At 36.8% G+C, this 14,231-nt stretch overlaps 1 protein-coding gene across 4 annotated transcripts in view; it reads left to right on the forward strand.

Annotated features, from left to right (window-relative positions):
- The window catches only part of LOC139144837 (sodium/glucose cotransporter 4-like), a 44,795-nt gene that overhangs the window by 24,093 nt on the left and 6,471 nt on the right, over positions 1 to 14,231 (forward strand). For 2 of the 4 annotated variants that reach the window (XM_070715631.1, XM_070715633.1), the window contains exons 9-14: positions 8,696 to 8,803; positions 9,277 to 9,427; positions 10,154 to 10,322; positions 11,815 to 12,030; positions 12,783 to 12,894; positions 13,278 to 13,310. In XM_070715631.1, the coding sequence (XP_070571732.1) occupies positions 8,696 to 8,803; positions 9,277 to 9,427; positions 10,154 to 10,322; positions 11,815 to 12,030; positions 12,783 to 12,894; positions 13,278 to 13,310 (789 nt within the window). The remainder of the gene's footprint in view (positions 1 to 8,695; positions 8,804 to 9,276; positions 9,428 to 10,153; positions 10,323 to 11,814; positions 12,031 to 12,782; positions 12,895 to 13,277; positions 13,311 to 14,231) is intronic. The other 2 variants (XM_070715632.1, XM_070715634.1) reach the window with 1 other exon arrangement.

Consider the following 14,231-nt stretch of genomic DNA (forward strand, 5'->3'; position numbering starts at 1 on the left):
ATCGTAGTTTAATCATTAAAAATCTTCTTCTAAAAAACAAACACACAGATTCAACTGAAATTTTACTCATATCTTTCTTAGTGCGAGCACTTTCAAGTTTGCGAATAGCATTTGGATCGGTTAAGTCGCCTCAATGTTCATAAGTCTGCAGTCTAATACCTTGTCAGTCAGAAGATCGATTAGTGATGTATGATATATTGTACACTGGAAAGTCAAAGACGGCACAACAGACTGCAATGCCCGCTGTCAATTTCAGCTAGCAGTCACACGAACCCTAGCTACACGAACCCTGATCTCGGCGCCTTGTGTAAGGCAACTTTGGCGACCAGCTTTTGTACGCCAGGTGACGTTGTCAAGTATACTGCCACGGAAGTACTTAGAGCAGTGTGCCACTATCTTTAAGGGGTGGCCGACTGGTGTGATTGACTGAATAAGAGCGGGACAAGGTCCACCAGGGCACAATTACTGGGGTCTATGCACAGCTGATATGTGAGTGTCAAGGATCATAAATGAAGCTATTCGGGTAATGTTATGTACAGGTGTCTGAATGCACGCTCACTTGTTCATAACTAATAAAAAAGAAAGATACATGACATTGCAAGATGTGGTGATTTGTTTATGATTCTCTATCAGACATGCATGGAGTGGCCCTGGTGTGTTGCGTAACTGAGAGCATGTAGCTTATTAAAGATGTAAACAAGACCACATCAAGCCGAGTGTGTTAATGTCGTAAAAATCGCTGATACACATCGATTAAAACAACACCTTGTTTAATAAAGTTCTGCAGCTTGATCGTATTTCACTGTAATTGCTTTGTGCCATTGCACGCCCGGTCTGTGAAATCGCCGAAGTTTACCTGATATTTATCAGCGATTTGGGGACTCTAATATCGATACTAGACGATAGTAGAATGACCGGCCCTGTGCTTCGGTACGCCAGATCTGTGAAATCGCCGATATTTACTCGATGTTTATCAGCAATTTGGGAACTCTAATATCGATACAAGACGATACTAGATTCTGTCAAATCACGGGTAAATAACCGATATATATATTGGAGATTACACCACCGTACAGTTCTGGTCAAGCCTGACTTCCAAGGACTGACTCTAAACTTCGATACTGGACGAAACTAGATTCTGTCAAATCGCGGGTAAATATCCGATATCGGAGATTTCTCCACCTTACAGTTTTGGTCAAACCCGACTTACAAGGACTGACTCTAATTTCGATACTTGACGATATAGATTCTGTCAAATCGCGGGTAAATATCCGGTATATATCGGAGATTTCACCAAATTACAGGTTTTGCCAAACCCGACTTCAAAGGACTGACTCTAGCTTCGATACTAGACGATAGTAGATTTTATCAAATCGCGGGTAAATATCCGATATATATCGGAGATTTCACCACCTCACAGTTCTTGTCAAACCCGACTTCCGAGGACTGACTCTAGCTTCGATACTAGACAATACTAGAATTCTGAGATTCTGTCAAATCGCTGGTAAATATCCGATATGTATATCGTAGATTTCACCACCTTACAGGTTTTCACAACTCCGACTTCCAAGGACTGACTCTAACTTCGAAACTAAGCGATACTAGATTCTGTCAAACGATCAACTCCATGACTCATTTAGCACTTTCCTTGTGTATTTTATCCACACACTCTACATTAGGCGCCATACAATAAATTCTTGTTTGCTTTTCGCGTGCGGGTAGGATTTTCAATGGACGAAATCTGAAAAACAAACATAAATCGCCTGCTTGAAAATAAGGTGCGTTGTGGCCTTCCTTTGTTCGCAATGACGCAGGCAGTGTTTCCGCTGCCTGCTCGCAAAATCGCAAATGCGAGAAAAAAGTAGCGTTTGCCGAGAAGATTTAGGCAAAAATTAGCCAAACCTGCGAATCGAAAATTGCACTATGATGTCTTCACTTAGCATGTCCACGCGCTGTCCTGCGTTCAACTTGAGACGTAATGCTTTATCTCTATTCATCCCCATAAGAAGATCGTATTTGTAACACATACAGTAATGAATAACATTGTGACGAAATAGCTCACAAACCAAAAGTACCCCATATGTTTACCATGACAATTTGACTAAAATGTTGCTGAGTTTTGGGTTGGACAACTTCGCACAATGTGCCTACAGATTACTCCGTGCACTGTGCAGTACAGTGTCGTCGTCAACACTGAAGGATTGTAGTGACGGTGAAACTAAGCAAAAACGGTAAACTTTCGTTTTTTTACTTAGGCAGCTCCACCAATATGGGGAGAAACCACCCCTAACACAGGTTCTAAGCGCAAGTAGAGCTATGAAATGGAAAGAAAGATTATGATCAGAGTAGGAAAGTCGACTGGAATTTGCATGGTCAAAAGCTTACGCCTTTTTTGTCAACGTAGAGCGAGTAAGGCACTCCTGAACGGTGAAAACATTGGTGGTGTATTGCTGCCAACAAGAAAATATCTTTACTGACGTTAGGAACCCGTGTGAATTGGCCTCCTTAAAGATGAATTCGCAAGAAATTTCAGTGTATTGTGACGTGATATCGTAAACAGATTTTCAGAGAAGGCGCTCGCTCGTCCGCCGAGTACAGTCGACGTACTTACGCATTCATGTTGTGCCAATGCGCAAGTCTTGTCGCGATATTTGAGCATTTAACTTGACTGTCAGTGAAACAAAAAGATCTTTCTCCATATCAAATCATTATGTGTTTTATATTTTAGGGTTCTCTTTACGTAATAGACATGAACATTTGGATTTATGATCCATGATTTCTGCGATCCTGGCATTATTCGAGCTCGCCGTGAATACGCTCTGACGTTTTTGGTGATGACCCCTGACCCAAGTGTCATCGATACGCTGTGCGCTGTCCGAGCATCGCTTGCTAAATTCATCGAGCTACCAAAGCTCGCTAAATTAAAGCGTAAAGCAAATGTGTCGAAAGTCTAAAATGCACACATTTCTCAAGTCTGAGAGTATTTTACTTTTGAACTGCTATGAAAGTGGATATCTAATTCGTTTGAAAAACTGGTATGCTGAAGCAGGTTTCGTGCCGTTGTCTATAGCGATATGTACAGTACAGCATTGATAACGATTACAGGTTTGTAACTATTAAATATAGCTGCATCGCATACGCCTAACTTTTGACAAGTATAACTAGCCTTTAAAGTTACAGCTAAGGGAGCATTTCACTCAACAGAAACAGAGCTCAGGACTAGTATTATTTGACTCTTAAAAAGGAGGATTCGTACTCAAGGCTGTTATGATTTGTTCAGCTACCCACTCTTCTCATTGCAAAAATTGTAATCTTATAAAAGAGACAGTATTTTCAACTTTTACCACGATGTTTAGCATTTATTTCCTGAGTGACAACTCCATACTTTGTTATTGCCAGTAACTTTTGCAGTTTATTATTTGGAATCTTTAGGTTTTGAAGAACACCTTTTTGTTCTACTCAACATTTTCAAATTCATAGTATACAGGTCATCAAAACAACTAGTATGCCAAGAAAAATAAAACATTTCTTTGTTATCCTAGACATATTTCAAAAATTATGTGGTGACGCGGGTATCTTTATTTATTCTCAATCAACAACGTGGGAAAAAATGGCAACAACATATGAATGCACGCAGAGATAAATGAACAGCAGTGTTGCTTTATTATTTTTGTACAGCAAAGACTCAGCGGTTTGACTTTTAGTGCAACATTTGCAAATTTTTCACAGAGTAATATAACAGTGAAATACGTGTACAGTTCTGAATGGAATGTTAGTGTCAATTATTTAGTTTATGGTTCTGTTTTATACATGCACTATCGTGATGTATTTTTTGCAGTTTTTTTTTCAGTCAATTATTTAGTTTACGGTTCTGTTTTATACATGCACTATCCTATCGTGATGTATTTTTTGCAGTTTTTTTCATTTATTTCCTCATTAGCAGAAAATAGGTGGACACAGCAGATCTGAATTGACATGCGCGAGGATGAGAAAAAAAAACTTTATTTTTCTTGTCATCACATCAGTCTGTATGGCTTACAAGTGACCACATAATCAGTTGAAATTTATTGTAATGCTATTTACCGTTTGTCTATGACACACACACTTTTCAAAGTGATGTAAATGGGAAATCGGGAAAACGATTTTTGACACGAAATTTTCATGTATAACAACTAGTTTAAGTATTAATCAACACATAGGACACATGGTAAATTTACAGAATGAGTTATGATGATATACATAAATTGTCACGTACTTAAAATGCTTGTTCGCCTCTCTCTGTCGAGCATACTTTTCAAAATCATTTTAAATGAGAATTGAGATGCGTCAGCTTTTAAATGTATTTTCAAATGTGTTAACAACTAGTCTAAAAATTTCTCTACACACAAGACACATGGAAGCTCAAAATGTGCACATAGTATCATCAGTTCAAGTACTTTCAACCATGGCAACCGCTTGGGCCCCGCCAACGCTGCTTGCAGCTTTAATTTAATATTATTATTGATGGTTGACTGCAGAATTACACCCATATACAGCTTTTGTGTGCTCACATTCTGCTTTATAAACTTCACGGACACCAGCTTTTTTAGCTCCGCTGTCAGCAACGCGGAGCTTATCAAATAGGTTGATTTTCCGTCGTCGTCGTCCGTCAACAATTGCCTTCTCCTCTAAAACCGCAAGTCCAATTGCTTTGAAATTTTATATGCAGTTCACTTGGGGTGACCTAACTTAAGTTTGTTCAAATCGTGGTGAAATTTGCATATTTCTATTTTTGGAGCATTTTTTGCTGTTTTTGGTAAAAAAATCTTCTTCTCTGAAACCGCTCGTCCGATTGCTTTGAAATTTGATATGCAGTTTACTTAGGGTGACTTCAGTCAGATTTGTTCAAATTATGGTGAAATTTGCATATTTGTATTTTTAAGGCAATTTTTGTCGTTTTTGGTAAAAAAATCTTTAAAAATCTTCTTCTTCAAAGTACCGGTCAGATAGCTTTGATATTTGGTACATAGGTCCCTAGGGATGATCTATTTCAGATTTATTCAAATTGTGCAGAAATATGCAAATTTGCATTTTTAAGGCAATTTTTGCCATTTTTGGTCAAAAAATGTATTTCTCAAAAAGCACTAGTCTGACAGCTTTGAAATTTAGTATACAGCTTCCTATATATGAACTAAGTAATATATTGAATTTCTGATGAAAGCTGTAATTTTGTATTTTTGGGGCAATTTTTGCCATTTTTGGTTAAAAAATGTGTATTTCCAAAAGTACTCATCTGATAGCTTTGAAATTTAGTATACAGGTTTCTATAGATAAGCTAAATGAAAGTTAGTGAAATTATGATGAAATCTACAATTTTGAAGTTTTGGGGCAATTTTTTCCATTTTCGGTCAAAAACGTGTTCCTCAAATAGTACTGGTCTACTAGCTTTGAAATTTGGTATACAGGTTTCTACAGATAAACTAAGTAATATCTATAGAATTTCTGATGAAATCTGTAATTTTGTATTTTTGGGGCAATTTTTGCCCTTTTTGGTCAAAAATATCTTTCTCACGAAGTACTGGTCTGATAGCTTTGAAATTCTATATGCAGGTTCCTACAGATGAACTTAATATGATATTTTGAAATTATGATGAAATCTGCAATTTTGTATATTTGGGGCAATTTTTGCCATTTTGGTCAAAAAATTTGTTTCTTAAAAACTGCAAGTCGATAGCTTTGATATTTGGTATACAGTTTCCAAGGGATTATTGTAATATATGATATATTCAAATTATGGTGAAATCTGCAATTTTTAGTTTGGGGCAATTGTTGCCATTTTTGGTCAGAAAATTTTATTCTCAAAAAACTACTTGTCAGATAGCTTTGGTTGACATGTTCTTACGGATGATCCGATGTGATATATTCAAATTATGATGAAATCTTCAATTGTGTATTTTTGCAGCTATTTTAGCCACTTTTTTCTGGCCACTGAAATGAGCTATCAAAGATTTCCACCTTCTTCATCAACATGTGTCAAAAATAGTTATTCTCTACATAAACACAGCGGAGCTATATCGGCCGCTAGGTTGCTTGTCTCAGTAACCTGATGAACCATTTTTCATAATTATTTCCATACACGATTACTGTAAACTATGTTGCCGTAATTTCATAACTCTTTTGAGCGGTATCACCATTCTCAAAATGATTGATACTTTTGTAACTCAGCTCTGGTCATAGTTTATTTTTGCTGATGACATTTTCTGAAAGGTAGAGCAGCTGAATTTGCTAAGCGGCATAAACACATCATCCACTAAGTCATTTCAGACAGCATAGTGTGCAGCTGTCCTTATCAGCATTTACAGAAACCTGTTGTTAAGCAAACAAAATAACGGGCAATATTTGCTAACAAATTCTGTATTTTGGAAGGCGGGGATTAAGTAGAATGTGCTAGGGGTCAGACATTCTGACTCTGAAATTTGTACATTCTTTTCTAGTCTAATACTTATTAGGGTTCATTTTACAGATAAAGCTGTCAAAGTTAGAACAATTTTCGCGAATATAGAAATTTTATTTTTCTCCATAGAGTGGAGATAGGGATGAAACTATTTTTAATTTCAAAAATCAGTAAATGTTAGGGAATTATTTTCCCTTGTAGCAAACTTTGCACTGTGACCGCTAAATTTTATTTCTGATTTGATAAGGGAGTGGGTTGAAAGTTTCCTCAAAGAAAGTTTGAGCACAAGTTTGTCACTTTCAAGGCATAGACTAAAAAATTATTTGTAAAGATCACTTGGGTAAAGGGCTTGTCCTTTGATGTAAAATTTTTGAAAAACTGCAAAGTGGTCTTTCTTTTTCAACATATTGCTTGGAGATAGTATGCATATCTGGAGTATGTTTCAATGTCACCTTGTAGGATGCTGGGTGTGAGCTGTGATCCATAAACTCTATGATAAGAGCCCTGCATGTATACAGCAAAAGGTCCTTTATGGCTGTAATAGGTCACATTAGCCATTTACTTACCACCAGTAGATTCATTCTTTAGAAAATTTATAACTCTTATATTTAGATAAACCACAAAAGTACATACACTAGGTTATAAGCGTCATATCAATAAAACATTGTTTGGTTATATTAGGGGATTAACATTGCCACTTTTGCCCTTGTTTAGGTTGTCTGCAGATATTTCACTTAAATCATTGCAGTTTTTATGTTCCATGCCCAGTTTATATTTAACATGTCAAGGGGTCCAACACCAGCCATCAAAGTTTTATATGTGTATAAAATTGATTTTCAAAACGTGAGTAAGACCAGCAACTTGCTAGCTCGTTTATAGTCCACACAGCACTTTCAAGGTTTTGCATTGTAAGCAAGTTCATGGACAATTTGCGCTGACCAAAACTCTATTGTGATAGTAGTAGTGCCATTAGTTGAATCCGAAGGATGTTTCTCGGAGACCTTGTTGCCAGAAAAAAAAACCTTGCATGATCGATGCCCAGTGTGGTACGTATGACACAGAAAAGGTCAAAGTCAATTCCTGCAGAAGGTATGCAGGACCGGACAAAGTTCCCATGGTAAAATATGCCATTCTAGCTGTAAGATCAATACTGCATTCAGTCCTTTTTTGCTGATAGTGTTTTAGGAGCCATTTATAGCATTGAGAAAGGGTGGTGCCCATGGCAAAAAGCAAACATTCCAGTAACACTCTAAAGCCCTTGTTCAAAGTTTTATCCATGCATGATTTACAGTAGTGCTGGTAGAACTAGTAAAAGGTTTGTTTCCATAGTAACCATGTACCAAGCGTGTGATTGATCTGGCATTTGTGTATGTTGAACATGATCAATTGGCAAATGCACAAAAATTATAGCATTGATATTGCTTAACAGCTAGCACCTACCGGTACACGTACCTTGCACAGATCTCAATACTCTCAGGAACAATAGGTGTCTCGAGATCTGTTGATTCTTCCAGTGATTATGCAACTCATTTGTTTGGTTCATCACCTTCATTTGGTGTCAATGGAATGTCTAGATGCATCAAGTCCTGTCACCAACACAGTCAATCGACACGGACTGCAATCGCCAACATGTAGTCTTAAATTATATATAAGTAGTACATCATACACCTCTCTTGTAATAATGAAGTCAGCCTTACTTGCATTTTCTACTGTACACAACAAACAATACATTTCTCAAACAAAATAACATCAGGTACATGTAGCCATGGCTGAACTGAAAGCAAGGCACTGATAAAAGCCATGACAAATAGACTCATAGAGTCAAGGTTAAACTCTGAGCAGTGCATCAAGACAAGGAATGCCTAATATCTACATGGACGGCCTGAATTTTGACTGTATTCTCATTACCCACTGAACTTACTGATTCCAAAACACAAATATATGATCAGAAGGAAATACAATTGAGTGCAAGAAGTGACCATAGAATTCCAGTGACATCAGCACGCTGTATCTCCAAATGTGACATTGCTGTGTTCACTCCACCTCTGTGGCTCGATCATGACTTTAAAAAGGGATAAAAGCATCAGGTACAGCTGACAAAATCCAAAAGTTCCTACTTTGGCAGGTCAATTAGTTTACCCAAAAACCAGCTCAATTTTGTTGAAATGCTAAATAACACTTAATCACATGTCAGTTTCTCCATGAAATTGGCTGATATGAATAAAAACCTTAATGTAAAAAGTGATTTTGTTTCCTTAACAGATGACGTAGCCTGTGCAGATCCCATTACGTGTGAAGAAGTCTGTGGTAATAAAGTTGGATGCACAAACATTGCCTATCCAAAGTTGGTGCTCAATCTGATGCCTGAAGGTAAATAGTTTCCAATTTTGCTGTGTAGCTAGGATGTAGGTGATCTCTTACAAACGATGAAAATAAGTTTTTGCGGATAATGTAGAAATTGGTTTACCTCAAGTTGTGTATTTTATTCAGGTATTTAATGCTGGATTTTCAGGTAAATATATGCAGCTTAATTTGCATATTTCCATGACAACATTTTTTTTTCATTTCTATGTTATCAAGTTTCTGTTTTATTATTCATCTGTAAAACTGAACACTATCCAACTTTTTCATTCTGACATTGCAAGGTTGATAAAACACCATCGTCCAAAGTAATCTTGCCCTTTAATGCAAATTTAAACATGCTCTCGAACGTTTTTCTATGTCAGTGGAATCAATCTACCTCATAATTTTCCCTTTAGGTTTTGATACAACATGTCATATCAATTTAATTGTCCTGATTCAAATAGGCAATTTTAATTGTTCCTGTTTCCTTTGGTTCGCAGGTTTGCGTGGTTTGATGATGGCTGTGATGATGTCAGCCCTTGTAAGTTCATTGACCTCCATATTCAACAGCAGCAGTACTATCTTCACCGTTGACATTTACAGAAGAATCCGTAAACAAGCCAATGAGAGAGAATTGTTGATTGTTGGCAGGTGTGTATATCAAATGCTCTTTAAAAAAGTACAACTTAACTGTGTATGTAATACCTAGGGGTCAACATCGGTTGTAACCAAGAATTGACAATATTTTAATTGCATTGATTTTCCAAAAGATTCGTGAAACTATAAATAGTTGATGAAAAGCCTGTGTTGATCTATTTACAATTAGCATATCCTCAGAATTTGAATGTCAAAACAAAAAGTTTTATCAGTGGCCGAGTTTATCAGTACGACCCACATGCAGCATAATACTAGTATAAGCATGGACATAGCTCTCAGTGCTCTATGGTGCGGCGCCCTCTATGGTACAATAAGAACAAATTTTTTTCTGTATGTAAGAGATTTGCAGATTTACAATACTGTACAATGTACTCAAAATGAATAGTAATTCAAAATGCAATCGAAGTATGATATATCCACTCATTTCCTATTTAATAGTGCAGTATTTTCTTCCATTTTCTCTTTGAACTGTTACAACTTCCGACAGCATCATAAAGCAAAACATGTCAATATCATTGTAGATTACCCTTATTTAAAATTTACTTTCTGTCAGTTATCAACTGAATTGCAGATATTGTGTATTTATCTGTAATGCATTTTTGTGGATGTTAAGTAAAAATGCACATTTGCAGTGAAAAGTGGTATTCCCATCTCAATATCAGAGCCATTTCACCATAGATTGTTTTTCAAGATGATTTCCATTTTTTGTTCATATTACAGAGTCTTTGTGCTATTCTTGGTTGGCATCAGTATCTTGTGGGTGCCCATCATCCAGGCTGCCCAGGGAGGTCGTCTGTTTGACTACATCCAGTCAATCACCAGCTACCTAGCACCACCAATCTGTGCTGTCTACATCCTGGCTGTGGCCTGGTGGAGAGTCAATGAGCAGGTAGGTAAAACCAATGTTTTTGTGTAAGTTTCAGGGTACAAGGGTATAAGGGTACAATTGCCAGTGTGCATGTAGGAATTATGGTAGAATTCCTATTGTCCCTTAACATAATGGCTTTTTGGCAATGTGAGGAATATATTATCTTAAGCTGTTCATCCCCCTTTGCCTGTGAACAGGTCCGCAATGTGACCATTGCTAACAATGGATCCAGGCAAACCTTGCTAGTGAAAGGGTTAATTGGAGTATAATAATGCTGTCACATCTAGCATATCCTGTACACCCCTCTGACGGCATGTAGTTCAGCTTACCACTCTGAACATGGACATTGAAAGTCAAGGTGAACATACCATTCTTAGGCTAAGTTTAAGGTGTGGCAGTTTTCATAAAGGGTTGCTGGGCTGACTGCACCAGTCTTTTGAAACTCATCACTTCGACCATCTTTCATTAAATATTTCAACAAATTATGAAGTTTTGTATCACCATTTCACAACCTCGAATTTGCTGCCAAATAATGTTGTGGAAAGAAGTTCAGCTGTGTGAGTCAGCTTGGTTTAATCTTCAGTTCTTCATTTATCATCCATGCACATCCTGAGCACCCTTTCTCTTCACATGTAGCGTGCTAATTAACCTTGTCATGTATAACTGTGACCCTTGACCTATACTCCTGTTGACAACATTATAAAGAATACTATAGATAGAGATACACACCTCTGTTTACATGTAAAGAGCCTACATTTTTTTCCCCTTGTCAAGTGGGATGTTGAAATGATAGCCATTAACAAAACAAACACTAGAATGTAATGTAAGAGTGTGTATTATTTTGGTGTTTTGCATATTGCAAAATGCTCAGAAACATCATAAACCTGAATTATTACAGAGTATTATCATTGTTGTTTCAAGTGGATTCAATACAAACACAACAGTGAAAATGGTGAAAAGGAACAAATTTTAGCGATAATTTTTGAAAATAAACACTCCGTTTCATACTAAACCATAACATAATACTGAGTTTTCAATTCTACAGCTACTATTATTGATTCTTTAATGGATTGATATAGAGCTGCACACTGAATTGACAATGATTTGCCCCAAGGTATATTGAACTTCGAGTAAAGCAATCACATTTTGAAGCTCCTGGAGCAAATGAAGTGTTTAATAGTTAGCTTTTAGTGCAAAACTAAAAAAATCTTTTTCCCCATAGAGTGAACACATGGATGGAGGCCATATTGAATTTAAAATATTGGGAATTATTGGGTAATTTGTTTCTCTTGTATCAAATTTTGAACAGTGACACGTTTTCAATTTTAAAGTTCAAAAGGGAAGTATTTTAAAGATTCCTTAGGAAGCTTGACCAAAGGTTAAAATTTACAATTACGATCGAGGCATGTATAACTTTACAGTTACATTTGTATTCAAGTGACAGGGATTTGATAGTGAATGAATTGTATAAATGAATATTGAATTGGTATTCTGTTTCTTCTTGAATCGCCAGGGTGCATTCTGGGGTCTCATGCTAGGTCTCCTGGTTGGCATGATACGATTGGTGCTAGACTTTGTCTACCAAGGCCCAGCCTGCGGAGAGGAAGACACAAGAATTGCCATCATCAAGAATTTCCACTTTTTGTACTTTGGAATTTTCTTGTTTTTGTTTGTACTGGTTGCCACGATAATCATCAGCTTGATTACAGAACCAATGAACCGTGACCATGTAAGTTTTGCTGTTGATTTATTTCAAAAGAGAATATTTTTCAGCTTAATTTTGAAAGATTTTGCACTATATCTGTCGCCTTTCCCTTCTAACAGTTCAAAAGACAAACCGTGCGTGAGGACATTGACATGATGGATGATGCACAGTGCCAATATCTGAGTGCATCATTTGTGGTATTTTTGTAATAACCACATTATTCTTACAATCTTGACTGGGGCATCAAATGGGTAGAGTATATCAACCGTTTTTGTGCATTGTCAACAATTTTTCTTCCAATTTTATTAACTCAAGCATGGTTTGCTATCTTGGCATGCTTTCGGATATATGTGAACTACACGAACAGAGCGCAAGACATATTCTTAGAATTGTCTGATGGTTCCCTTGAAACGTCAGTGTGCAGAGGCAGTCAAAGAATGCACAGCAAATAGGGGTGGTGGACTGGAAATAGTGAATGTGACAGAACAGGTGTTCTGCACTGCTTTTTTTAGTGAATGCGAAATTCTATATTGTTCGAAATGGTAGACATATAATCAATGATTACATCTATCTTTTAAGGCCAATTTTCTGTTGTCTGTGGAGAAAAAAAATTGTAAACGAATCTTTCAGAAAAGCAGCTGTACCGGTATCATCATCACCCTACAAGATGAATCACTTGGAAACTTTCAAACATCACTATAGTCAACTGTGTCGCTACATAAACAAAGGAGATACAGAAAAAAATTAACAAGCTGACATGTGTTTGTACTTTGCAGCTGGTTCGCCTGACCTTTGACACTCGCTACAGTCGTGCAGAACGCCAAGACGATTCCGTTTCCGAAATTGAACATGATGAAGATGCCGAGAAGAAGATGCAAATTGATGAGAGTGAGTAGCAAACAGTTTAGCACTCAGACCCTTCCATCACATTTCCATCGCATCTTCAGAGATCTGAAATAACTGGAGAAAACTTGTTTCAAAATTCAGTGAGAAAAGCATGATATACATTTGCAAATATTTGCAGTCTTAATGACATTTTCTACAGACATCACATGCCATACTCAAGTAAAAGTAAGACCTCACATAAATCACATAAAAAATACGTATCATATGATAACGCAGTAGTAATTGTTACCATTCTTTACCCATAATGCTCATGAAATATTCGTTCATAAAAACCCAACAAACACAACATTCATTAATGACAAAAATACACTTGTATGTTGTCATTTCATTAATGCTTGCAATTTCAACCGCTTTGCTTCATGTAGGCAATGTTCAGGACATTAACATCAAAGTTGTTAGTAAGTATACAGTGCTGCAGTCTATCTCAGCTTTAATGCTCATCTTCTCCTGTGTGGTGTTCTTGCTTCCTCTTTGCTACATCTCAATAAAAAGGAGTTCATAAGTTTGTCACTTTTCACTCTTTCACACCCATTTTTAGAGTACACAATGAGTCTAACAATGGGTTATACCATAGTATATTCATCGAGAGGGTGAGAGGGAAAAATTGCTATATCTTAGTGTGTGATCATTGTTACTTTGCTCTCTCTCTCTCTTTACAAGATGCTCTGTGTATACTTTCCATGTTCTAACGACTAAAATGTTAAGGGGTGGTGATTGTACAAACTGCACTCAATGGATGTTTGACCCATATGATCTATGTAAACACAGTATCTGAGATATATCGGGAACTGATGAAGGTTAAAACATGTTTGTCATAATGTATGTTGTAAAATTTAAATGTTGTAGCTATATTGACATCAATGCATCTAGATATCCTGTTGTTTGCAAACAGGAAAGTCCAACTAGCGCAGTACCGACAACCACCTCCCTTTAAGCTTGCGTGCATTATATCACAAAAGTTACTGTTATCATGAAGCCACCATGTATCACGTCTTGTAAACATGCAAGATGTTTGCAGCTTCTTTTCCTAACTTTGAATCCAGTTTTCTGTCTCAAAAATCGTATCATTGACTGAGAACCTAAAAGTGATGTTTGGCATGCCACAAGTAAAGAGACCATAGCTTTACTATAACTGTTGATAATATTTACATTTTGTTCTCCAAAGCAAATACATTGCTGCTTCTCCTTTCTAAAGCATCTCAGAATTCAAACCATTAACCAGCTTGCAAATATAAATCAGTGTCAAATACGAAGTGCTTTTGTCCACAAGTGTGGTGAAATCTAGTCAGGATCAATATTCAGTTGTCAACAATAACATA

This window comes from Ptychodera flava, chromosome 12, assembly GCF_041260155.1.
Source record: "Ptychodera flava strain L36383 chromosome 12, AS_Pfla_20210202, whole genome shotgun sequence".
Lineage (NCBI taxonomy): Eukaryota > Metazoa > Hemichordata > Enteropneusta > Ptychoderidae > Ptychodera > Ptychodera flava.